Below are 27,812 nucleotides of genomic sequence, written 5' to 3' on the forward strand. Positions count from 1 at the left end.
GTTTGGCGTATACCTTATAGATAAACTGTGACTTGAAAAATGCTCCCCCCACCCCATTTCTCTCTTCTAAAGTACGGCAATAGGAAAGATTCTCAAACATCAGAAATTTTAAAGTGCTAATGGTGTATGGGGAAGAATAATAGAATTCTTGTATTTTTCTCTGTTTTTTTCTCCACTTAAAGAATGCACATGTGTTGTGAAAGCTGACTTCTCTTTTGGATTCTTTTATTGAAAAAGAGCAGTTTTCAAACCTAAACTTGAAATACGGAGCCTGAAATTTGTTGAGAGAGGAAAAAAAAAATGTTGATTATTGAAATGATTTAGTGTGTATTATATTAATATAACCTTACTTAAAAAAAAAAGTCATATGTAGTGTTTAAGTGATTGATTATAACTTACAATATTTTAACAGGCTTGATTGTTAAAGTATTTCACCAATTTTAAGCACTCAGTTTATATTTGAACGTTTAAAAATTAATAATTGCTTTAATAGTAATAATATTTTGGACATTACAGTTACTTGTGCCTCCAAAATATATTTAGATGGATATTACAAACCAAAAAAGAATGCATTTTATATTTGTCTGTCCTACACCCTTTTAAAAAAAGTCATCAAATATCTCTTTGGTTTTCTTATCCTCATTTATTTGAAAGTAAATAATTTATCTTTTGGGGGGAGGGTTGTGCGGTGGAGAGAAGTTAAGATTAGTAAGATTACTGTGGGTTGGTTAATCAAAAGTTAGATGTACTCAGAAAGCTTTGTGGAGTTACTGTTTAATTTTTCTTTAATTTTATATTTCTACTTCCTAAGAAAATGTCAAGTAAAAGAATCAAACATTTTCCATAAAACAGTAAGAAAAATTTAAATGTTTTAAATTCAATTTTATTTTCAAATTACTTGGATTTTAAGAGGCAACCATGAGGGTTTCCCGGGAGTCTCGTAAACATTGAATATACCAGGTTCCCTGTTTCTCTGTGAGAAAAAGCCTGAAATATTATTTTCAAAATTTGAATGAGTATTCTGTTTTTTCGGAATGATTATTACTGAAGGTATTTCACAATCAGATCAGTAAATTGAATGTGTTTAGTTGCAACCGTGTTGTCACAGTGACGCATTCTTTACTATCTGGCTTGTACGCTTTTCTTTGTTTTTTTTTTTCCTTTTTTCCCTGTTTTGTTTCATTTCTATAATATCAGCAATTATGTCTTGAACATAGATCTTTTATTTTAGTCTGGTGAATATCAAATCCATCTCTTCTTTTGTATATGGACCTGCCAAATTTTTCTAAGTTTTTGACTAAAAAAAATTGTGTGTAACTAATACTTAGAAAGGAATTAGATGTTACCAAAATGACTAAGAAACAGATCAGAGTCTACATCAGAGTCTACTTTTAGAGGGGAAAGTCTTTGTTTCCATTGATCGTAGAGATGATTTTTGCTCCTAGACTTCCATAAACATTGACTGGCATCTAAATGTTTAGGATTTGCCAATCTGGCCGCCGAGCCCTGGCTGTACTACAAGTAGTGAGGTCAAGGCTGGAGCAAAATTAGATATGCCTTCCTTGAAATAGGGTTAAGATTATATGTTGTTATAAACATTTCGATAAACTTCACTTACTGTCTAAGGAACCTGGGACCTAGGCCCGACAATAGAACCTGGTACACTTCCGTGAACATAACAAAACATTTTTTACTTTTTAACAGTTTTCTTCTTTAAGATTGTGAGACATGATACCGATGAATTTTTTTTCCCCCCTCTTGGACTTCCCAAAGGGATCCCACGTATGATTTTGGTAACATAATGCTTGAATCAAATTTCAAGTGAAATAAGGATATATTTTTTTAAAGGTGAACACCTGAAGAAGCGTTGTTGCCTTTTGTTTTCATTATAGTTACATTTTTGTCTTCATTCGTTTCCTCAGGATGAATTTCATCCTTTCATCGAAGCACTTCTGCCCCACGTCCGAGCCTTCGCCTACACATGGTTCAACCTGCAGGCCCGAAAACGAAAATACTTCAAAAAACATGAAAAGCGTATGTCAAAAGAAGAAGAGAGAGCCGTGAAGGATGAGTTGCTAAGTGAAAAACCAGAGGTCAAGCAGAAGTGGGCATCTCGACTTCTGGCCAAGTTGCGGAAAGATATCCGACCTGAGTACCGAGAGGATTTTGTTCTTACAGTCACAGGGAAAAAGCCTCCGTGTTGTGTTCTTTCCAACCCAGACCAGAAAGGCAAGATGCGAAGAATTGACTGCCTCCGCCAGGCAGATAAAGTCTGGAGGTTGGACCTTGTTATGGTGATTTTATTTAAAGGTATTCCGCTTGAAAGTACTGATGGCGAGCGCCTTGTAAAGTCCCCGCAGTGCTCTAATCCAGGGCTCTGTGTCCAGCCCCATCACATAGGGGTTTCTGTTAAGGAACTCGATTTATATTTGGCATACTTTGTGCATGCAGCAGGTAAGTGCAATGGTGAAAAGTGGGTCCACTTTCTCGCGTGTGCTTTTTTTCCTGATGACCTCTGTATGTGCTGGGCCATTCCCGAGCTCCCTATGGCAGGCCATGTCCACATGGACGGTGTGGTATCCAAGGTAGACCAACATCAGAGTAGCCAGATCCTCCATTGTTTGAGGTTCCACCTTCATTCAGGTGGAAAAGCGTAGCTTGGAGAGCATTCTCGCTAAGTTTAGTTCTTTTGTCAAGTAGTGTTCTCAGAGGTGTTAGTAGTCAGTTATGGGATATGTTTAAATCACGTTTTTTGATGAGGGGTGAGAGAAGTCTTATAAAAACCCTTGTAAGAAAGAGTCTGTTTTAACTGGCAAGTGATCTAGTTAAAAAGCGTTTAGTTTGGTAGTGAGGCAATATTTTTAGTTGCTTTTCTTCTGGGAGTGTTTTTATCTACTGGGGTCTCTTGAACCCCCCTGCTAATTAAGAAGAGGTTGGAGGTAAGATTGCTATCAAATCGCTGATCATTTATGAAGGAAAAGGAAATCACACTAGTACAAACTTAGTAGCTTTGTATTAGGAATACTTAGTGTTGTTTACAATAGCTAAAGGAAAAAACAAACCAATTCTTTAAGTAATTGATGGAAAGATTAATCTTAAAAGTAACCAAACCTGTATAGTTCATGAGCACATTGAGAAATAGATATTGATAATTGATTTGGTGAGTTGCTTGATTTGTAATAAAATTCTTTATTGTTCCAAGGCGGTTTTCAAGGCATGCTTTACCTGTGCATATTACAGCATGCAGAATAGCATTCAGGATAAAACTATTGAGGACTGGATAAAATAATGCATTTTTACTTTGTTCCTCTCATCTTGTTTTAGACAAAAGGCTCATTGTGTTACGTGAAAGCTCAGGTCTTGTGAAACTTGTTGACTTTTTATATGTACATATCGGTCTTGCTAGATTACCTTCATGGCAGTTACTTGAGCCAGATGGAAGAAAGAAGGTTGTGGAATCCTACCAGTAGGTTGTTTTGGGGTTCATGTATTTTTTTTTCATAAAGGACAGAGAAGATGTTACCTGTAAAAGCGATACTCCATTGTTTTGCAAAACATTTTCAATTCTAAAAATATGAGCTCTTAGAAGTCATCTGATATCCTATTCTATTATTTTTCTCAATATATGTTTTAGAAAGAGAACTTTTGTTATCCATCCGTCCTTACATAAGAAACTGGAGAAATTTACTTTGCAAGCATGTCACATCATCATTTGCATTCTGTTGGCAGGGGATAAATGAGTATTTTAGAGGATGTGATCTGTAAGTGTTTCAACTATTTGGGTTTTTGAAAATGTATACTTAATTATAAGAAGTGCCTGTTGCTTTAGCCAGTTCTGGGTAGCGAAAACGAAAAGGCAGCACCTTTCAGATGACCTCTGAACAGGAACAAGTGGCCCTTTCTTAACTCCCTGTTAACCCTATTGTTGTTACTTTATTTTGTCTATTGAAAAAGCAGAGTTAAAATTTTTTCAAAATTTATTTGCATATATAAGTGGAGAATCTACTAGGACAAGGTGCAAAAAAAGTTGTGGGTATTTTATGCTTTGGGGGAGCACTCTCTAAAAATCTTGTGTTTCATCTCTTTGATATTTGGAGAAGTAAATAACATAATAAATGCTCTGATGGACCAATATAAGAAATTGCAGGTGTCAGTGGGTGATGCCCATCATGGTAGGTGCTTCCTTACAAGGTAACATCAAAGCGAAATACCTGTTATGCGTTTATGGGTGTGAGCAGCATCTCTTCTAATTTTTAGATGTGAACGTTTCCCTTAGATTCACAGAGACACGGCCTTCCTCGCTCTCGCCGTTTCACGTTGGATTCTCTCTCGCTATTGACAGTTTGTGCCTGTGCTGTGGCTCCAGATCCCTTGAGCCATCATAGTTACTGTGGTTTCAATGACCTGAAGGGTGATGTTGGTAAAATGGCAGGTAGACTGTTGCTTAGGAGAGTTAGCATCCTTATTGCTTATGAAAGATTTATTGCCAGCACTGTGGATCAGACTACCTTTCGGTTCGGTTTTCCTGCGCCTCCCAGAATCCCTCGGTCGCCTGAACGGTGGCCAAGTACAGGCCATTGGCTCTCCCTGCGCAGCCGTGGCGCCTCTGTGCGCACCAGGATGGGTCTGAGGGATGCTCAAGGCCTTTTGTCTGAAAATATCTCAAATGTGATTTAAGAGATTTAGAGACCTGTTATTTGTGGAAGGGAAGCTGCCAATACAAATAGGAGGTAGATCGGTCAACTCACATACAACTGATTTGACAAGCATCTGTTATAATGCTGAAGATTTGTAAACACTAAACAATGTTTTTACCTCCTTAAAAGTTTTGAGAACTTGCCAGTATTGGCAGGAGGCAGAGACTCTGAAATGTGCTTCAAGAAACATGCCAAAACCATTGTGGCCTTTTCACCTATAGTCTTTTTTTTTCCTCTCTTTCTTTTACATGTATTTTTTTTTCCCAAAATGCCATTTTTCCCCCTTGATGGCCACGGGAAGATCCTTTTTTTTCTTTCTAAAAATGCATATAATAATTATTGCTTCATGCCTCAGCCTCTCCTTGGGAAGGAAGTTGAAATCTTAGAACGCACATGTAAATACTGGAAGTTACTGCAGAATCAATTGTTTTTTAAAAGCGGAGGTGATTTTTCTAAGACGTATTGAGACGCTAAAATACAATACATAAACTGCATTCCTTTTTCTTCTCCTCTAAATCCAGGGGCATTAGAACTGTGTGAATTTTGTGGCTGATAACCAGTAACAAGTGTAATGAAATCGGAGTGATTCCATAAGCCTGAGAATTTCATCTCATTAAAAGTATAAAAGAGTAAAACCATTTTATGCCTTTAATTTGGTCTCTCTTTGAGTCGTTCTTCCCATGTATCGTATGACAACTTTGAGATATTATGGTATTGTGGTAAATGGTGTTCTTTGTGGGCATGTAACAGTAAAGCTAATTTATGACCAGTCTTTACCAGATGATCTGTATCAGAATCTACAATATACCCGGCACGTGGCAAGGTCACAATTTAAGTTGTTAAGGTCATAACCTTAGCCACCAGGCATTTGACCTTTTAGATAAAGTTAACCTTTGTTCATTAGTAGGCACTCAACCGAGAACTTTCTGGAGAGTTTTTTTTTTTTTTTAAACTGCTTCTGTATAACTTCTGGTAATGTAATCAGATTCTAGAAAGATTTTCTGTTGAGTTAGTTAAATTTTGTAAGAGGTTAGACTTTTTAAGGACTCATCTCTTGGATAGAGGTAGGTCGCTGTATCTAGGCCATAAAATGACTTTTTATAGTTATTACCTGCTGTGGGTAGAATGAAAGCTGAGGTAGCTGTGTGGAGATGTTTAAAAACTAAAATTAAACAAATAGAATTATGTTTAATTCAGTGAAGGCCTTTGCTAATTTTTGAGTGGCATTAGGCCCCAAAGCTAAATCACAATGAACATCTTCACTTTTTGCAGATGAGGAATTTTTTAAGATTGGAAGTATTTTTAGTTACCTTAAAATTCACTCTGAAAGACTAATACATGACCAGAATTTGTCAGGTAGTTGCTGTAATTGCTAATTAGCCAGGGACGGAGCGAATTGAACTTGTCCTAATGGTAGCAGGAGTACTTGTTAGTTTCAGGGTAGAAAGTGAACGCGTTTGCACAGTAGTGTTTTAGTTTAATAGTTACGGATCGCTTCCGTGGTCTCCCTTTACTACCTTTACTTAGTGTTGCTCGGCAGGAATAGTAAAGGTCCCGTCGCTTACTGAAAGAGTTGCGGTGTCTGAGAAGCCTGGTGCCGGTCCTGGAAGCCTGACAGTGGTGTCACTGACGACCACATTACCTGTACCATATTGTCCACTTAATTATGCTGTCCTGAACGCTCATTTCAAATTATTTACATTACTGCTAGTTCTGCTCTGATAGGCCACGTATTATTCCATTTCAGCAGAGAGAGAGAGACTCCCATTCAGGTGCATTCTAGTTGTAATTTGGCTTCGTGATTGCCATTCCTTCATATAGTAATAGAGAAAGCCGTGATATGCAGATAGACCAGATGGTCATGTTGACAGATTGAGAATTCACTTCCTGCTGCTCCAGAGCAGGTGTAAGATTAGGAGTGTCTGTGTAGGAACGTGTGTGCGCTTCGTGTGCATGTGTGTGCACATCCAGGCTGCACACAGAGTGCTGGTTAGAGTAGGGGGAATGATTTCTTTTTTTAAAAAGCTGCCACCTTAAACACAGTGTAACTGTGTAAGGTTATCAGTGCATACAGAATAATAATTGTAAAAAAATTTAAGTTGATAATGTTAGATTGTTACAGTTTATAATTTTATGCCAAATTAATTATGATAATTTTTAAATTTTTAGGTAACTTACCATGTTAGTTTGTGGCAGGATTGTATATCTAAAATATATTCAATATATTCTGTTAACAGGGGTTTGTGTGTATGTGTGTTTACACTCAAATCCAAGACTATACATTACTGAATTAAACTTCTTCATTACCCTAATAAACTCCTTAGTAGAAAGTTGTGTAGTTAGTTTCTGTGATGTATAATAATAAAAAAACATATTTGGAAAAAGAAGGGGTAAGATTAATATACAGTGATATTTAATGAAGACAGTAAGTACCACCCTATCTCAAACTCTAACCTTAAACTAAAGGTGGATTTTGTGGCTGATTGATCTACTGTAACTTATTGGTATATGCACACAGTTATAGAAAATGTCATTTATCTTTCTGTTTATCTTTTAATTCTTTAAGGGAGATAGCACAAACAATCAACAAACTTGAGATTAAATATGGCTTTTATATCCTTGAGTATTTTCTGCATAACTTGAAGATAGTAACAATATCCTCTATTTAGAACATAGTAACAATACCCTTTATCTAGAATGTAGTGAGGAAGATGGAAGTTGAAGGATAGAGAGTGTAGAGGTATAGGGAGGTATAGGTGTTCTTGAGTAGAAGGGAGGTCAGCTCATTTGTGGCTCAGAGGTTTGGTGTTGGTAAGAAATTTCCCAATGCTGCTGGCTTGGATTTGCCTTGTCTGCTTTTCCACCCAGTGATGGATAGCATTAATTTGAACCTATTTAGGGCTAGTGTGGGAGAAACCACAGCCTTTGTTGTGGTCACTGGTATACACAGTAGGACTGGTTGTTTTCCTTGGTTAAGGCCTCAAGCTGCTTCCAGAGGATGCAGAACAGCCTGTCGGTTTTTTAAAACTTGCACAGAAGCAACAACAATTCTAATTGCTCACAAATGTTAATATAGATTATTGAAAACAATTTTGAGGTTAGGATAGAAGAAAAAACATAAAATACAGATTGCGTTCATTGAATGTGCTAAACACCAGTTTGTTGTCATTTCAGCAATTATTTCCCCATGGTCGTTTAGAGGTCAGATCTTGCTTTTAAATATATTATAAATTGTAAAGCCTTGGCAGGTGATGTCAGGGGAAGGAAGAAGAAGTCAGGTGGAGGAGGAAGAGAATGAATAAACTGACATGCTTTGTTAAGAGAAACATAAAACCGTGAACTTAATGGCAAATGGAGATGCTCTAAAAAGTATTTTGGTTTAAGTAATGACTGTAAAAGGATCCCAAGCAGCAGGATATCTAGTGGAGAATTTTATAATCCATCTCACCATCACTTTTGCATAGTATGCTTCAGATTAAGAGACCTATTGGGGGCTTTGGAGTTTCTATTCAGATTGTTAGAAAGAAAAGTTTTGCAGAAATTCTTTGTAGGGTTTAGGGGTCTAGTTAGGGACACTGTGGCATGCATAAACTTGGAAAAGGGGCTATTGAGATATTCGTTATTATTACCATTTTGCTTTTTAAGGGGTAACCTACAATGTTGTCAACATTTTAGCTCTCTCCCGCTAAGGCAACTGTAAGATAGAAATGATTGATCCAAACTTTGGTGTCCCTGAACTTACCAGAATTCTCCAGCTGCTGCTAAGATAGAAATGGCTTTTTCCCTAGGCATTTCCTAAAATATTAGAAAACAGTGCTTCATGTTTTGGTATGATAATTCCACAGGGTAAAAGTATATTTTATCTAATGGAATTAGTCTTCTTATTAATACTTTAGTGAAATAAACATGGCTTATGAGCCAAAGGAATAATTCCACAAATGACAAATTGCTGCTACTTTGTAGCAGAGGATATTTTTGCTTTTCTGTTTGTAAGAGACACTAAATGAGATAAGATTGAGAGAAATAAGTTCATTTGTGTTACGTATTTTGGCGAGTTTGTTCTGTGATATATTGCTAATCTCAATCTCAGAAATGATCAGGATGATCATAATAACTGGAGTTTGAAGTGGAATAGCTTTAATGTTTTTTGAGAACTTTAAACTATTTGTCTTAAACTCTTTGTCTTCATGTCTTACACATATTTTCCTAGTGGTAAATTTTGGACCTAAATCGATTGAGAGTAGAGAGAAGGAGATGGATGGAAGAAAGGAAGGAAGGAAGGCAGGCAGCCAGACAAATAACTTTTATTGTCTATTTTGCAGCAAGTACAGTCCTAAGTTTTGCCATACATTGTAGCTTTCTTTTATTTTTTTTCTTTAACTTCACAGGAGTATTGTAAATAAGTAATTCACTGTCCGTTTGGACAGGTGAAAACCAAGTCTCAGAGGTGCCAAGGGATTTGTGCAGAGCAAGATTAAACCCAGGCCTCCTGATTCCATATCCTATGCTTTTAAAAACAAAATTCAGATCCATTCTATATCCCTGTCTATATCCTGTTGTCTGGCGTTGGATGTCACTTAAGTGGTATCACACACCCACCTTGAGTCAAAGGGGAAATAAAAAGTCAAAATCCAAACCTTTCCCACGGAGATATTTTACTGTGGAGTTTGGTTTTAGCCGCAGAATGAAGCCACACTTGGTTAGAAGAGGGAGAAATGGTCTCATGCTTGTTAGTGTTGGGGTCAAAAATCTGGAATGACTTGTTCTTTCTTGTTTTTAGAATGTAGAAGTTTAGTGAATAGAAGCATTATAACACAGGTTTAAGAAATTTTTTTTTGTAAGATGAAGTTAGATGAATTGGTTCTAGATGCTTTGGTAAGCCATTGAGAATTAAAGCAAGCATTATTTTAAAAATCAGAATTGCATGTAATATTTTACTAGGTAAATTTTTATGCATTTTAAAATATGCACAAGAGATATGTATTTCTAACGTCCTTTGATGAATAGATTTAAAAGTTTTAAATTTACTTTGTTTCCAAAAGTTTCTGTGATTATGGCTGTGTGTAATTATTTAAAGGAAAGCAGAAATGGAATTTTATTAGTTAAAAAATTGTTTTTTAACTTAAAAGACAAAGGAAGAAAATTGAAAATAGGGAAAAGTTTCATTTTAACGCCCTTAAATGACTAACTGATTTATTGATGGATTTATTTATTGCCCTTATTTTCACTTCTTTAAACTGCGGCAAGATTAGTTCTTAATGACTTTAGTGCAGAAGTTCAAAGCCTCACTCAACATGAATTTTATAACTGTAAATAGAAAAAAGATTATAATTATAACATACTACATCTATTCATTTTATGTGTGAATTCTTCTAGTGTTTATTTTTTTAAAAAGCTGCTGAACTGAACTTATATTAAATAAAATAGAAATGTGACTTTCTTTTTAAGTTTCTTTTTTTTTAAGAAATGCTAATAAATCTGAAAGTTAGGGTGTGGAATGTCAGTCACCCCAGAAAGGGAGAACTGAGGTGTGTGATAAAAGTGATTAAATTGGAAACAAAAGAGGATTGCAATTAAAAAAAATAGGACTCACACCCCATTGTCCTCTCCATCAGATTCCATACTGCCTACCTTTGATGTCTCTGATGAGTGTTTCTGGTGGTCCCAATAGCTTATGAGTTTCCAAACAGAAACAATTTTCAGAGCATATATATTGATGTAAATATTTTAATGGCTATTTTTGAAATATTCTATGGGTTATAAAAGCCAGATGAAATAAAAGTAGCAATAAAATGTATTTTAAAAATGAATAAGATTTAACAACTTGTATGTATGTCTGTGTAGCATCTGCCATTGTCAGACTGTTGTCTTTGTTGCTATGGTTTGGGTGATTTTATTTCCTTTTGTAATTTTGCCAGCCTGTGATTGGCTAATGCAACATGTTCACGCTGTTGGGGAAGATGTATCTGTGGTGAGTTATATAGCTTTATCCAAGGGGTAATTTTTGGTAGGGAAAGGTATTTGTCAGTGGATAATAGGAACTGTGGTGCTACAATATCAATTTTAATTGGATTTTTAAAATTAGGGACATATTAATATGGGAAACTCAGAACTGTCTCTTCTGTGTTATGTGCCTTCCTCTTTCCTCTTCCCCTATTGGAAGCATTTAGAATTCTATGTATTTTAATTTTAAAGGGATTAGTTATTTAAGTTTAAGGTCCCACATAAAGTGAATATTGTATGTACGGGATCCCATCATTGTCACTTTCAAATATTCCATTGCCTTTCAAAGGAGCTGACATTACAAGTCCTTAGGTTGACAAATTCTCATCAACTTTTGTGAAAATTTTGGCTGCAGAAGGAGTAAAGTCAAAAGAGGGCCATAGACAGATGGATTTCAGTGTTAAGATGACATCAAGCCCTTCTTGTGGCATTTTTAAACATTCCAAATGAATGAGGAATGGAGATGCTTACAGAGCTTACTGTAGAATAAGTAATTAAGATACTGTGCATCTGCATGTAAACCTTCGTAGCATACTATTCAGCAGAGCTGTATGGGCTCAGATATAATAGCAGATGAACAGTGAAAATCGTAAACATCTTTTATGCTGAGTATAATTCATAAATAATATTAGATATAAAAAAGTGTTGATGGAAAACAGTGTATACCTGAGAATATATTTTTAGCATTAAGTAATTGGAAGTTAAAGATAAGTTGGGTTACAAACACTTAAGATGAAGTAAGGATTCTGGATAAGAATTTGGCAAAAACTTGTCTGCATCTTTGTAGGACTGTGGCACGATTTTTGCATGGGTGTCTTTTATATAAAAAGTACTGAGTTACTAAAGTTTCTGATCGATTCATTTAGTTGGCTTTTTCTCCCCTTCTTTTAAATGGTGGAGGTTCTCTTTGGGAGAGTAGTTTCGAGTAACTTCTGAGAATGAAGTCTTTGTAACTTGATGCTCTTCAACAGCATAACTATTGTTGTATGTTCCTGTCCGGGAAAGATAGTCATTGCAGTACTTTTATTGTATGGCCTCTTAATATGTGACAAGGACTTTTATTAAGAATTCTTTTTTCTTTTAAATGTACTTTTAGAAGTCCCTTACCCTCCTGACCCAATCAGGGATTACAGTGGTTTTAAAGAAGATTCAGATGAATTTTTATTATTTTCTTGGCTCATTTACTGTATAGACAAAAGTCTTATTTTTTTTTTTTAAAAGGCTCTGGAATCATGTATTTTAGATACTCTGTAAAATAAAGTAGGAATAGAAATTAACAGAAAAGTGCCATCTCATTGGGCCCAGGATGTATACAGTTCTTGGAGAATGAGGCTATTGCAGCCTGAAATTTTAGGGTTGAAGAACTAATTGTTCTGAAGCTATTTGCCCCTCATCTCAGAAAAGACGGCAAACATGCAAAATGGATAAATGTAATCCTTTGTACTTTTACCACCTACATTTTTAAACTATGGTGACTGTGATTTCTCCAGAAAGGTCAGAGGTTTCAGACAGAAAGCTTTGTGATTCTTCAAAGAGAGACATTTTCAATTTTGCTATCTAATGACTGATTATGCATAGCTTTTAACTTTATTTGCAGTTGAGCCTCAGGTGCTGGGATGGGGGTGATGCTGAGTAAGTGAGGCCGGGTCATGAGACAGCGGAACTGGAGGGAGACAGCTAGATGGGAGAGGAACATAGATGCACATTTAGGGATTTGCATGTTTGGCCCTTTATTACTGACACCTTTAAAAAAGTGAGAGCAGAGCAGCTGCAACGGTACGTTTTGCTTTGTGCTAGAGCATTCTGTGACAGACTCTTAAATATTTTGGGCACTTGAAGGAGTTTACATAGCTGGCTGCCATTTTTTAGGATTGGCTTTGTTGGTTTTCTGAATTGTGGATATGGGTTTCTTTGACTTTATGTGGGTTTCTTTGTTTCTGTTTTGTTTTCCTTTTGGACTTCTCCAAGTTTTGGAGAATTTTTCATGTTGGGTGGTAGGGGCGAGTGGAGTTGGTAGATGGCTTTTGTTGTGGTTTACTCCTGTTATTCAGGAAACAGAGGTTCAGAGAGTGCTCGTAGCTCACTCAAGGTCACGCCAATGGTAGTGGCAGAGCCAGGATGAAAGCCAGATCTGTCAGACCCCAGACTAGTCTCGTTAACCTCCATGATATTTAAGTTGGTTCTTATACATTATTTTATTAGCTCTTCATATAAACCTTACCTTTTGGGTAGGGGAGCTTTTATAATTGCCTTTATGCTGCTGAGAAACAGAGAGGCTGAGTAATGTGTCCATGGTACATGGTTAGTAAGTGGTTAGGGCTGGTAAGTAGGTCTGACCCTTTTATGGCCTGTTTTTCTCTCTCAAGTGTTTCCCAGTATTATCATACTCCCTAAGCTCTGCCTTGGAATTTATGGATGGGGCTAAAACTGTTCTCTGGCAGTACATTATAGTGCTGAAAACCATTGTTTTCTCTAAAGTTTAAAAAGTGGTGAGCAGCTAGACCTTGTCCTGGTTTGTTAATAGATTCAGAATTTTATACCTTGAAGGAAACTTAGAGGAAACCTTCATTTTGCCGGTGAAGAAACTGAGTCTATGCATCCCAGGAGCTCTGGAGATAGAAAATTCTTGTATAAGTTGAGGAGCAGTTGTGGCCTGTTATCATTTGCATCAAGGTGGATGCTCTTTGGTTGGTGTTGGCATAGAAGATGTATTTTGGTTGCCTTTATTGACAGTTTCCACCATGTCCTTGGCAACTCAGTTCAGCAAACATGTTTTGAGCGCTCACTATCTGTTAGGCACTGTGTTAGGTGCCAAAAATACACAGCTGAAGAAAATACTGGGAGATGAGTTGTTGCTATCTTAGATGAATTTTCCTCAGAAACTAAGATTTTAAGGCTTTCAGTGTTTTAAAATTAGGATTCTCCCAACTAATAGCCCATTAGAAGTTTTAGACATTTGCAGAACTGGTTGTTGATACTACCTTTTTCCTGTACAATTGGTGTACATTGAGGAATTCTATCATTTGGTGATATTACTGCTAAGTGTTAACTTTTTGGTTTTATTATGTCAGAAATACCTATGTAAATGGAAAGAAAACCTAAGCAGACACAGAACAGGGCACAGGTGTTTTCTATTATTTAATAGTTCACCATAGCACGTCTTCTCTAGAGAAAGCTGGTGCACAAAAAAAAGTTCTACTTTTTTTTAAGGACATCCTTTGAGTAATGCTGAGGTATAAAACAGTTATAGGCAAACTAAACAGCAGGAGAATGAGGGAGTAACAAACAGAAAGGAAGGGAAGGCCTTGAGAGCAAGCTATGGTGATTTCATTTGGCAGTTGGTAGTTCCTAAAACACAGCCAAGTCCCAGTAGCATAACCACTTAAATTCTCTATTTTGCTCCATCTCCGAAGAAAGGTAGAGATCTTGAGACTTTGACGTGGAAGTGGATTTTAAGTTGTCCGAGTTCTCAAGCTGCTCTGCCTTTCTTTCTCTTGTGAGAAGAAAACAGATAATGTATTAAGGGGTCCTCTGTGTACGAGTGTGTGTTAGTGTGGTAATGGGGCAGCTGTGAGGGTCCTTTGGGAAAGTGTGTACAGATGGTGATAGAAAGGAGAAGAACTACTGCATGTCTGATAAGTGAAATACAAACAGCGACAGCACCAACAGCAATCTGGTGGTCCCAAATATTGGAAATTTTTTGTTCTCTGTTATATCTGCTTGTTGTTTAATCTGAAAGTGAAATCTGTTTCTGCAGCCATTAATATATGTGCTTTTCTTTGTATAGAGTGCAGAACAAATGATTTGTTCTGTAATTATTTTCAAAAGGCAGAAAATTTGTGTGTAACATTGAGAGTGGCATGGGATTGTCATAGAAACTCGTTCTGAACGCTGTAAATAAAAATGGTTGGGGATTAGTCACAGTGACATGGGGGACATCATGGAACGCAAGACGTTTTTCTTTGTTTGACAGTATGAGAAGTGAGGCAAACTTCATAGGGTTCATGGGATACTAGCAGTTCACTTCTTCCAGGGAAAACACAGCTGACTTCAGATTAAATAAACCACTTGGATACAAATATCAGAATTTACCTTGTGAGTTTCACAATATCTGATGTTTCCTTTACTTTAGGAATGTCTTTTTTCCAAATAATGAAATTTTAACAAGTTTGAAAATCTCTTTTTTTTCCTACTAATCTTTAGAATCACCCTGTCTCTTTCCTCCTTCCTTGACCACACTTTACCCACTTGTAATCCTGCATGGTATTTTTACACATCTGGCCTTAATTCTGTTTTCTTTGGTCTTCCTTTTTCTTTTTCATGAAATATGAATAAAACTGAACACATTAATGATAAACCACCTTCATTAATGTTATATATTTTAAATTATATATATTCAGGTAGAATTATGAGTCTATAATTATGAGTCAATATAACACCATTTTCTGTTTTTTAATCAGTTATTTAGAGGGAAATTGTTTGAGGGGATACTCATTGTCTAACTAAGTCTGACATCTGGAAAAAGGATTGCTCATCTTTAAATTTGGAATGAATCCCCAATCGCAGATTCCCACCAGGGTGATGTTTCAATAAACTCTGATGTCTTAGCCTTAGATTCTTGAACTTCTGGAGGTAGGGGCTGAACTCTAAGAAGGGATTTCAGGACTTAAGGAACTTCGCGTTATGGGGTGACTTGTGCTTCTGACAAGGCTCCTTTCACAATGCTGTGCGTTATTGAAGGTTCTTATTTGTTCTCAAGATGATAAATGCAATGTTTAAATAAGGGCAAGGTGTATGAGACAAATGTGGGATAATTAACACGAGTAAATTACCTTTCTGGATTGAGTGAACCAGTGGACATAACTAACCTTGAAACTGGAGAGAGCACATGCAAAGACATAAATGAGAATTTTGGGGCATGGAACATATAGGGGCAACCTGTCTCCTTGCCAAGTCTCTACCCACACACTATATATATATATGTATACACACACACACACACACATATATACATATATATATATATGTGTATAAATTAATGGAGAATCTGGGTTGAACAAAACCAAAAAATGTGAGAAGCTTATAACGTGAATTTTAAAACTAGGTAACATATAATACAGTTTTTTAGGTGTTCACTTCAGGACTGAACTTAAGCCTAAACTTTTTTGGTCAGAATAATTTTCCCTTTTCACTCTATCATGTTAACTGATTCTGATTTTTCACCAAAATCCAAAGCTTCATGTTAACCTAAAAGTTATGACATGTGAATAATTATAATTCTGAAAACAAAGGTTTGGTGATGCTGGACATTTGTATAAAATTATATAGGCTATTTCTGTTTCCATCTGAGATCCTAGTCTTGACTTTTATCCAGACTGTTTACCTAGAAAAGATGATTTGGGGTTGATAGAGTAATATAGTCATTGCTCCAGCTTATATGTGAGGAAATCCATCTTTATACCAATAGCCATTTATCAAGTACCTACTATGTGCTAGCTACCCTGCTAGGAGGAGAAAGAAAGGATTTTAACTCCATGCTGTTGAATTTGTGAAGAGCACAAGCTTGATTAAAAAGGAAACCCTCTCCTCAGGATGGACACACATTTGGTTTTGAATCACATACTGTCCTGCTCTGCAGGGAAAGTGTCTGTCAATCATAGCCTTATCTCTGGTGAGCATTTGCAGGTTTGTTTGTCTATCCTCGCTAAATAGGATAGATTTCGGCATGGTTACTTATCCTAAGTTGGGAGAGGCCAAGGGCAGTAGTGGTAGAAAAGGTAAAGATCAGAATTAAGGAGCTGGGTCCTCCTATCCAATGCTTCACTTTCATTAAAGCTGTTAGACCAATTTCATTAGCTCCAAAATGCACCAGCATATGTAAATCTTCTTTGTTTAATTGGAGACCTATTGATTGTAGGTAACATAAGCCTCTCTAAGGGAAACAGAACCCAACTGAAGATAAGAGTTTCTTCCCTCAACACATACAGCATTCATGATTTTATTTCTCTAGGCATGTTCATTATCAAAACCATTCCACTGCAGACTTCCCCAGAAAGTGTTTCTGCCTGGCCCTGTTTTCATATCTGAAAGCTCCTACTTGTTTCAGCAAAGGATAATGGGAGGATTTTGACAGAATATACATTTCTTTCTTTTTTTTTTAACTAAAACTTTAATAATAATGAAAAAGAAAAACTTATAAAATCATATGAAAATAATTTGCTTTAAAGAGACTAAGTCTTCTTTTGTGTTTTCATAGACTGCTAAAGGGAACCAAATTCTGGCTGTCTTCTTTGGTGAGCAATCACCAGCAATATTCCAGTGGGGGATGGAAACTAGAATGTAATTTTTCCCCTTACATTCTAATTGGATCTCAGAGTTGCCGAGAGGATAGTGTACCAGCCCACACTTTGCAAAGTGATATAAAATACGGGATTTTCCCAGTGTGCTTCATATGATTGGGACATCTTATAAATGTTTAAACTAATGAGAAAATGGCATTTACTTATATATGTTCCTGCAATTCCACTTTATTTCTGAAGTGTAAGATTCAGGTCAAGGTCAATGTAGGGCTTATAGGGACGTAAGAATCTTGGGAAGGAGAAATATCTGTTCGATGTTGTAGTCATACAGTAACTCAAAAATTATCTTTAAATGACAAAGAATAATGTGTCGGAGAGGTAAATATATCTACTTTTCCTTCCTTAAAATTATACTAAAATTATGTTTAATATTAAGCACTTGAATTAAGTGCTCTAAGTTTTCTATTCCTTAGAGTATTATTGATCTCTAAAGGAGATATTTAATTAGTGAAATTACAGCATCTTGGAAAAAATTGGTTATTTTCTAATTTCATAAGGTAGTTGATGCTGTATAGCAATGCCTTCATGGCCTTTCTTGTAACGTTCATCTTCTTTTTCCTGTGTGGCTGCTTGAACACCTCTCAGGTGGTGAGGAGTATATGTTTAGATGGCATAGAGTAGAGATATCTTGACTGGTAGTGAGTAACTTTATATCAGCCACTATAATGCTTATCAGTGAAATTCTAACTCATTTAATTATTACTTAATTCTCTGATTATTTTTTTGTATCTGAGAGAAGGTGATCACCTTCATTCTGGGAAAGTATGGATGGACAGATGTTGCTATTGCAATTTCTTAATTCACTACACCTAGAAAGGCATTTTGAGGTAGAATACCTTTTTAAAGAATAGTGTATCTGTGTACCTACAAAATGGTTGTGGTGAAATTCTGACTGGGCTTGTGATGAAATAGGGAACCCTCCAGTTCAGTTCAGTTCATCTTTGAGTTCTGCATGCCACTCATGTTCGGTCAGGTTTCTAAAAAATTTCTTTTGGAGATTATTTATAGAAACTCAAATCTATAACCAGGTATTGAATGTTACCATTGGAAGGAGGCTTTGTACTCATCTATCATTTCCTCTCTGCCAAAGCACAAAAATCCCATCTTGTTGATTTCTTCTTAGATATATGATATATGACGTGTGTGTGTGTGTGTGTGTGTGTGTGAGAGAGAGAGAGAGAGAGAGAGAGAGAGAGAGAGAGAGAGAGAGAGACACACACACACACAAAGACACTGCCTAGCTATTTACAGCAAACCTGTATCATCATCCTTTCTTAGCCCCTTCCCTTCCCAGGAATAGAAATTTCTTTGAAACCAGGCATAATCAGGAAATGAAATAGAATGTTAAAAGACTGAATGATGCATTTTAAGTTGAACAGAAATATGGATTATCTGCTGTTTGGATTTGTCCATACTGGAGTTCACCTCCTATATCACTGTAGCCTCCCCTTTAGCATGGGAAGCGGAAATTAGATTTAAAATACAAATTATTCACACCAGTCAAGTAAAAAGGAATGAAGACTTTTTTTCTAATTTGACTATTCATATATTTTCTTGGAGGAAAAAGCATTATTAAAATAATCCAAAATAGAAGTTCAAATATATTTCTTTTAAATCTTTTCAAACCTGTTGCTGGAAGGTTCTAGGATATTGTGAAAACTTTTTGTTTTAATAAACATTACTGGTTTGATTTCTTATTGATTTTCCCTTTATTTTTCACTGTGAGAATATATGTAATTTATGACACATAATAATGAAGTGAAGACCTATGTACCTACCACCTGACCCAAGAAAGAGTACATTACCAATACCTTGTATTTACTTCCATGTTCCCTAAAAATATCACCCTGAAGTTCCCCCCATTATCATGAGGATTGTGTTTTTCAATCCCCTTCGATAAAAGAAATTTTTTTATCACATATGTGTACTAAATATATGTTCAGTTTTGTGTGTTATTAAATTTTATAAAAATTGTACATATATATATATGTACATACATACATATGTTCTTCTGGAAATTGCATTTTCACTCAACATCATGTTTCTAATATAACTACCTGTACAGTTGACCCTTGAATAACATGGGTTGAACTACTCCAGGTCCACTTATATGCGGATTTTTTAAAATAAATACTACAGTACTACAGGATCCAAGGTTGGTTGAATCCAAGGATGTGGAACTGTGGACATGGAGGGCTGACTGTAAAGTTTTACGCAGATTTTCAGCTGTATGGAGGTCAGTGCCCCTACCCCCTTGTTGTTCAAAGATTAACTGTACTGGAATTTCTTCGTTTCTTCTTATATAGCATTCCATTGTGTAATGGATCGATGTGGTGTTTTCAGTTTCGTATTATCAGCAAGTTTTATGAACAGTAGCATGTCTTCTGGACCATGTGTGTAAGAGTTTCTTTAGGGTATACGTCTAAAAGTAGAATTGTTGAATCATAGGGCATGTAAATGTTACATTTTTAAAAAAGATAACGTTATTTTATTAAATAGTTGTACCTATATACACTCTCACTAATAGTAGCAGTGTACAAAAGATTCTGTTGATGTGCATCCTCTCCAACACTTGCCATTGTTGAATTTTTATTTTTTGCCATTCTAGTGGCTATAAAATGATACCTCATTGTGGTCTTAATTTTCCTTTCTAATTTGTTTGCTAGTGAGATTAAGTATCTTTTTTGTGTATCTATGAGCCACTATCTTTTCTTTTCTGTGAAATAAATGCTCATTCCTTTTACTCATTTTTTCTATTTTGTGGCTTATCTTTTTCGTTTGTAGGAGTTCTTCATATATCCTCAATCCTCTTCATTGTGTTATATGTTTACAAATATCTTTTCATAGTTTGTAGCTTGTCTTTCGTTTTCTTTAAGGTATCTTTGATGAACAGAAATTCTTAATTTTAATATAAATTTTATTAACCCTTTATTTTACAGTCAGTGCTTTTGTGTCTTGTTTAAGATCTTCTTTACTCTGAGTTTAGAAATACATGGTATTTCTTATACATCTTTAAATATTAATCTCACATTTAAGGTTGTATTCCACTTGGAATTTATTTTTGGGTATGGCATGAGGTAGGGATCCAATTTCATTTTTTTTTCTATGAATAGTAGTTTTCACTATATCGTTTATTCAATAGTTTCTCTGTTCTCAAGTGATCTTCAGTGCCATCCCTGTCATTTATTAAGTTTTCATATTTGTGTGGGCCTGTTTCTAGACTCTGTTCTATTCCAGTGATCAGTTTGTCTACTCTGTGTCAAAAGCATGTTGTTTCAGTTGCTAAGCCCTTATAGTTAGTTTTGATATCTGGTAAGGCAAATCCTTTACGCTTTATTTTAAGGAGTGTTTTTAGTTATTCTCGACCATTCACTGTTTCATATATATTTTGGAATCATCTTGTCAAGTTTCATGAAAAGTCCTGTTGGGATTTTGTTTAGAAGTGTATTGAATTTACAGATGAATTTGAGGGGAATTGGCATCTTTTTACTGTCAGATCTTACTACATCTATGAACATGGTATGTTTCTCCATTTATTTACATCTTATCTTTCAATAAATTGGATATTTTTCACCCAGGTCTTGGACATTTTTCTGAAGCTGATTTTGTACATTGTGTTTTTAAAAATATATACATTTCTGTGTTTCTAGTATAGAAATGCAGTTTATTTTTGTATAGTGATCTTATGTATAGCTGTATTTACATATTTTTCAGCCAATAATTTGTCTGTAAATTATTTTGTGTTTACTGTGTACATAATCATACATTTTCCTTTCTGCTATTCTAACGTTATGCTTTTATTTTCCTTACCTTTCTCACTACACAGGCTAGTACCTCCAAGGCATTGTTGAATTAACCTGTGAGTGTGGGCATCCTTGACTTTTTCCTTGGTTTCCTATTTATTTTTTATTCATGAATAAGACTGAGTTCATGCCTTACTATTTAAATATTACGTTTGCTGATCACATTTTAATTAGAGAAAGGTCAAGCAAGACCTTACCTAGTTTTGTTCATTTTTCCCGAGTTTTTCTTACTAGGTTTGCTCTATGTTATCAGTAACTGAAACCTCAAATTCTCCTGGCAAATTACTTCTTGTCAAATGAAGTAGTATAAATTATTAGGTGAGTGGTGTTTTGAAGAATGCACTCATCTAAAATTTCAAAATGATAGACCAACTTGTATATAAGTATCATTCTAGATATTTCAGTGAAGACAAGTACCATATTTTGTATTGACTTGAGATTCTTTGATACTGTGGTGTGTGGATCAGCTTCTTAAGTTTGAATTTGAACTATAGAATCCTTAAGGATAATTTTTTACAATTTAAAATGCCTGATTTGGATGGGTTTACTTTTTCCATGTTTCCTCATGCAATTTTTGTTAAGACTTGAACAGATTACTCCTAATCTTGTGAGCAGACTGCAGGAAGACAACTATTAAAAGTAGAAGGCTATTAAGCAGTCAGGGGTTTATTATGCTTTAGTGTTTTGTTTAAGTCTGTTCTTAATTGGTTGATTAATGTACGTGAAGTCCTTTTCCCCCCTCCATCTCTACAGATGGCAAATGGTAAGTCCCAACTGTCATTGTTCGCAAAAAAGGTTATGGTTCAAAGTCAAAGATTCAGAGATAACACAATAATCAATCATAGGAACTTGTCTCAGAGTGCCCAGCCAGGCAAAAGTTAGGCAGAGCAGTAATATTTACTCAGAATCCCTTAGGAGCATTTTTTTTTTTTTGGTGTGTTCTTGATTTTATTTAGAAAAGATTATTTAATTAATAGGAATGTCTCTCTGAATTTAGTGTCAGGGATTTAAATAAATGTGAGAAATATGAAAAAGGATAGTAAAGAAGTTTTATGTTTACTGATTATCAAATATTGCTGGAATTTAGGTCTACTGTTTAAAAATGAGTAGAGTAGAGAATGTAACATTCTTAATACATTGAGATTAACAGAAAACTTTCAGAGGAATACCTTTTTTCCATTTTCATGTGAAGATGATTTATAATGGTTAACTTCCTTTTTTTTTTTTAGGAGGAAGAATAGAATTATGTTCTGGTATTGATCCATAAAGAGGATTTGCATTTTATTCATACTATAAAAGTACCTTTAATGGATACATTGTGGTAATTGAATCTGTACTGTGTATCACTATCAAAGTATCTTTTTAATTATTTTATGTTATATCATTCAGTAACTAAATTGAAGTCATGGGGAAGGAGATGACTATATTACATCTTTTAAGTATAATGTATAGCCTTTAATATTCTTAAAGTGGATGGCAGTTAAGGACATTTGTAGTTGAATGCAAAAGAAAGAGAGAGAGAGAGAGGGAGGGAGAAAGAGAGAGAAAGGAGAGAGAGAGAGAGAGGATTCCATTACATTCAGCGCAGTATGAAACTAAGTCAAAGGAGTTTTGTTAATTAAATTCAATTGCCATCCATTAGACCAGTGGAATTAGATGGCTCTGCCAGGACGCTGACACAGCACAGGTATGCAATTTGGCTAAATGGCCATTTCTAAACCATAGCAGACATTCTCTACTTGTTCACTCTTTCTTTTTTTTTTTTAAGTGAGTTTTTACTCTTAAAAAGTCAAAGAGTAACCAGTGCTCGCTGAAGGGTAAAGGTATCACTTTTATGCAGTCTGTTGAGAAACGAGTAGTTTGTTGACTTGGAAATGTGTGGTTCACACGGAGACTCTTTGGGAGAAAATGGCTTTTTAAAAAGTATGCAGTATCCTCAGGCGCGCATACTAACATGTATAATGTGTTACTATAGACGCATGTATGTGTTTTAAAATTTAGCTGTCTTTTGATCTAAACCTATTTGACTCATAATTATTCCTTGAATTTTTTAAAGCATCCTAGATTTATAAACTTGATTATAACTACAATTGAGATATATAATTAGGGGACGTTACAATAATTGGAAATTATAAAATGAAATTTAGGAGGTGGGTAAATGTATCTACATTTTGGCATAAATCACTACTTTTAGAGGCTTTATATGTCAGACTGATAAGTTTCTTACCATGGTGAAATGACAAGAATACCACTCCGGCATTGGCTGACACATAATTTTGACAGCCAGCAAGATTGCAGTGTTGCTGAGTGCACAGATTTCCACTTCCTGCCAAGATTGAAATTGGCAAAAACCAGAGAGGATATTAGGGATTGTCACTTTAAGAAAAAATAACATGTTAATGTTCTGCATTTGCTTAAGAAATATAAGGGTGATCTCTTGAACTGTAGTCTGTTGAATTCTATGAGTTTGCAATCAATAGAAAAGTTTGATCAGTGTGAGCATCAAAAATTAAATAAAATAGGTTGAGGTTCTCTGACATTTGTGATAATAAGGCTCATTATATTTTCACTTACTAGGACATTTTAATTTTTCTTCTGTGTAAGAATTCTTCACAAAAACTGTAAGATGGGTTTCCCAACAGCCCCTGGAGAACAAAGGCCTACTTTAAGTTTGTGAATTTGAAGACAGAAGGCCTTACTTCCAGAATTCTTTGATTTTTTTTTCCTGTATGACCAGATGGTTTTTCTTTTTATAAGCTGCCAGATCTTCCCTATAACAAGAAATCCCATCTATTGAGAACCTACTATGTGCTGGGTTCTGTACCAGACACTCAAATCTCCCATGTTTTTTTCTTACTTAGGAGTTTTTGTTTCAGTGTAGGCATAAAAATGGAGAAAAAAATGATATCCTCTGTTGTGAAAGAGTCAGACTCTGAAATCTGCTTATACTTTGCTATTTACAGTAAGTACTTTTGAAACAGCTGTAGACGTTCAAATGAAAGTAGCAATGTGGAGTGGGAAATGTGGGAGCATTCATTTGTGAAGACTTTGCATTTCTCCAGCTTTATGGCCAACAGAAAAGGAGATTGTTGTGCATTCTATTAAATACTGCCAGTATGATTAATTTAAAGGGTTACATTTTATTGAACCCTGGTGTAGATGTTCTTTGTCAACCCACATTCACAGCTAGTTAGAGTGTGTGTAGCATTTATCAAAACTTTCTGGAGCCCCTCTCACCTCATTAGCATCTGAATCTCTATTCAGCAGTTAATGTCCGTTACTGCTAGAGTGCTCAATTCTTGTTTTCAATAAGCCAGTTGTAAAATGTCAGACTGTCACTTACAATATAAAAAACCAAAAATGATGGTATTTGTAAAAATGTTATCACCTCATAAAAACAAATTGTAAAGACATGAAAGTGATCTTGCTATGCTGGGCTTTCAGAAGGGGGTTGGTACAGCTACTTTAAATACCAGTTGTGTAGATTCCCACACTTTTCTACCAATGGAGAGGTTTACACAAGCATAATTTAAGTTACAATTATACTAATTAACATCTCATTTGCATAAATTGTTGAAGTCAAAACAACAAAGAATTGTCTAAGAAGCTTAATCCTATTTGTCCAAAATAGAAAGATTTTTTTTTTTTTAAAAAAAAGCCATGCTCTAAAAACTGGCAGCTTGAGTATGTCTTTAGTATGTTGAGCTGTGCCGTTTAAAAAATAAATGCTTTATTTGTTTAAGAATATATTTCTTTATCCTTTTTAGAATATTTCATTTTCAGTATGCTTTGAAAATTAAAAAAAAAAAGCCCAGTACACTCTGTTTCCTAAATCAGTGATAACGAGATTAAAATCAAGGTACGGTATCATTTATATGTAATAGTGTAGAATTACATGACTCGTTAGATGTATGATGAAGAGTGTGTGTGTGTGTGTGTGTGTGTGTGCGTGTGTGTGTTAGGAATTTAAGTGTCCCTGTAGATTATCAATGGTCAGTTAAAGTTTTTAAGTCTTGGCTGGTCTCGTTCAGATCTGTGCAGGTGTTTTCAATGTCTTGTATTTGCCTTTTTATTGTTGTAGATTAAGGATATGTTAAAGATAGTTTTATACCCAGGTCTTCTACATGTGTGATAGCTCACACCTCTAGTCCGAAAACTTATTTTTTAATGGCCACGCAAATGCAGTTAGCTTCCTGGGGGATGACTTAGTACAGTAAACTCTCTTCTTCTCTACGACTCATTTAAAATTAGGGACATGTTTGCATATAGTGGATTAATGAAGTTTTCATACTAACCCACAAAACTCTGCTGTACTCTCCTTTGTAGGTCTAACATTCATTTATTTCATATGCAGTTATTGTTGCCATTCAGTCTGCATTAATTACATTGTGCATATATGGAAATAAAATGTCACCAGCAAGGTTTAGGATTTTTTTGTTGTTAATTTTTATAGTAATTTTGGGTTGAGGAATTAAAAATTAGGCTGCTTAATTAGTATTTCCAGTGCTTTACTAGCCCTAAAAATGTGAGGAGCTCAGGAATAAGATTAGAATGAAAGTTTCACTTTAAAATTGTATGTCTTGAAAACATTTTGTTTATAATATATAGTTTATCCTAATTTAGTTATAGGTACTTTACATATATTCTTTAATTTGATCTTATAAGGTAAAGTTTATAAATTACTATCTTAGAAATAGTTAATTTACAAATACATATTGAGTGTCAACTGCATGTGAGCCATTGTGCTGGGTTTGGTGAGGGATGTAATCTTATATATACATATATAATGTAGTCCTTGCTTGTATGAAACATACATTCTTCTTGGGGATATGTAAATAAATAAATACCAAATGAGAACATGTTTTGTAGAAATGTAGAAGAAAATTCATGAAGAATTGAGACAGTGTAGAAGGCTTTTGTATAAAACTAAATTTGACTTGTGGATTGAAGGATTGTTTGGAAATGAGTTAGTGAGGAGGGGTGATGGTAGGAATTAGTAGAGAGAAGACCTGGAGAGCAAGGGAAAGGCATGAGTACAAGTGCAGAAGCAGGAATATGCAAGATCTTTTCCAGGTCAGGTAAGCGGACAAGTTTGGTTGGAATGGGGGTTCCTCTAGGGGAGGGCACTGAGTACCCAATTAGAGATTTAGACAATAGAAAATCTAGTAGGGTTTTTGAACAGGAACATGTTTTAAGAAGTGTTTTGGCAAAATTAATCATGAGGCTCAATACAGGGGGCCTTGAAAAAGAGGATGGAGTGAAGTTATGGACAGTGAGCTTATGTAGTTGTCCCAGCACAAAATTATAAATCATAATAGTTTTTATTTCCTATTCCCTGAGTAATATAATGAACTAAATAAATAAAATGGCAAGGGTGCTTTAGAAAAAAAAATAATTTCTGATTCTGGGTGGTACTTAAAACTAAAAAGATATATTTCTGTATAATAAAACATTTTATTTCATTTTATTATTTTATTTCTTTTTAAAATTTATTTATTTATTTTTGGCTGTGTTGGGTCTTCGTTGCTGCAGGCTTTCTCTAGTTGCCGCGAGCGGGGGCTACTCGTTGCGGCGCACAGGCTTCTTATTGTGGTGGCTTCTCTTGTTGTGGAGCACAGGCTCTAGGCAAGCGGGCTTCAGTAGTTGTGGCATGTGGGCTTAGTAGTTGTGGCTTGTGGGCTCCGGAGTGCAAGCTCAGTAGTTGTGGTGCATGGGCTTGGTTGCTCCGTGGCATGTGGGATCTTCCCGGACTAGGGCTTGAACCCATGTCCCCTGCATTGGCAGGCGGATTCTTAACCACTGTGCCACCAGGGAAGTCCTCTTTTTTATTTTTAATATTAATTCTCTCTATATGTTTAGAAAGATAGGTATGGAAAAAATGAACATTATTTCCATTCTCCTTTCAAAGGAAAATTATTTCCAGATTATTTTCCCATCTATTTTTTTAAAAGTTGATTTTAAAAGAACAAAATTCTATTTCTTGGAGTATGGCCAAATTGTTTCATTGTCAATATTTGATCTTTCTTGGAAGTTGAGGGCATGTCAGAGTTACTCAGGAGAATGTTCTGGACTTTTCTTCTTATCTTTTAAAGGCTTATCTTTGATAAGGTTGGACATGATGTGTACATGGTGATTTTTATCATTCTTCTTGTCACTTTTCTATATTTACCTTGTTCTTAGTATGTAATCTGAGAGTGCCTTCAAGAGACTAGAAGAGATTTGACCTCAGACACCACATTTTGGGTATTTTAATGTAATCAGGAGAAAATAGGGTATTATATTCCGACAGGAGGGTAGAATGCATTGGCATCGGTAGAAGTCCTCATCTTAAGCATTCAACAAATACATATTAATCATTTACTAGAAATAAGGTAATGTGGTGTATGTTGATAGAAGAATAATAGAGAAAATCGAGAAGCTGTCCTTCCCTTCCAGATGCCCAGAGATTGGTAGGGAAAGAGGCAAACATGTTGAGTGCTATGTTAAGTGTAGAATACAAAGGACCCACATGGCCCGAGAGAGGACAGCACAGGCACACCTCAGAGATATGGCGGGTTCAGTCTCAGGCCACAGAAATAAAGCGAATATCACAATAAAGCAGGTCCCATGAATTTTTTGGTTTCCCAGTACATATAGAAGTTAACCTTTGCACTATGCTGTAGTCTGTTAAGAATGCAGAAGCATTATGTCTTAATAAACAGTGTACCTATTTTAATTAAAAAATCCTTTATTGCTAAAAAAAATGCTAACCATCATCTAACAAGCAGGGTGGCCACAAACCTTCAACTTGTAAAACATGCTGTATCTGTGAAGCATGATGAAGTGCAGAGCAATGAAACAAGGTGTGTTTATATTGATTCTGAGTTGAGGAAGACTTCTGTGAAGGAGGTGGCGTTAAAGCAGGGCCTTGACGGCTGGCAAGGGAAGTGAAGGGACGGAGCATGGGACTT

At 35.5% G+C, this 27,812-nt stretch overlaps 1 protein-coding gene across 7 annotated transcripts in view; it reads left to right on the plus strand.

Moving 5' to 3' along the window:
- NFIA (nuclear factor I A) overlaps positions 1 to 27,812 on the plus strand; it is a gene marked incomplete at its 3' end in the record, with an annotated part of 398,017 nt that overhangs the window by 9,278 nt on the left and 360,927 nt on the right. For all 7 annotated transcript variants that reach the window (XM_079919085.1, XM_079919086.1, XM_079919088.1 and 4 more), the window contains one exon: positions 1,923 to 2,454. In XM_079919085.1, the coding sequence (XP_079775211.1) occupies positions 1,923 to 2,454 (532 nt within the window). The remainder of the gene's footprint in view (positions 1 to 1,922; positions 2,455 to 27,812) is intronic.

This window comes from Stenella coeruleoalba, assembly GCF_951394435.1.
Source record: "Stenella coeruleoalba genome assembly, chromosome: 1".
Taxonomy (NCBI): Eukaryota; Metazoa; Chordata; class Mammalia; order Artiodactyla; family Delphinidae; genus Stenella; species Stenella coeruleoalba.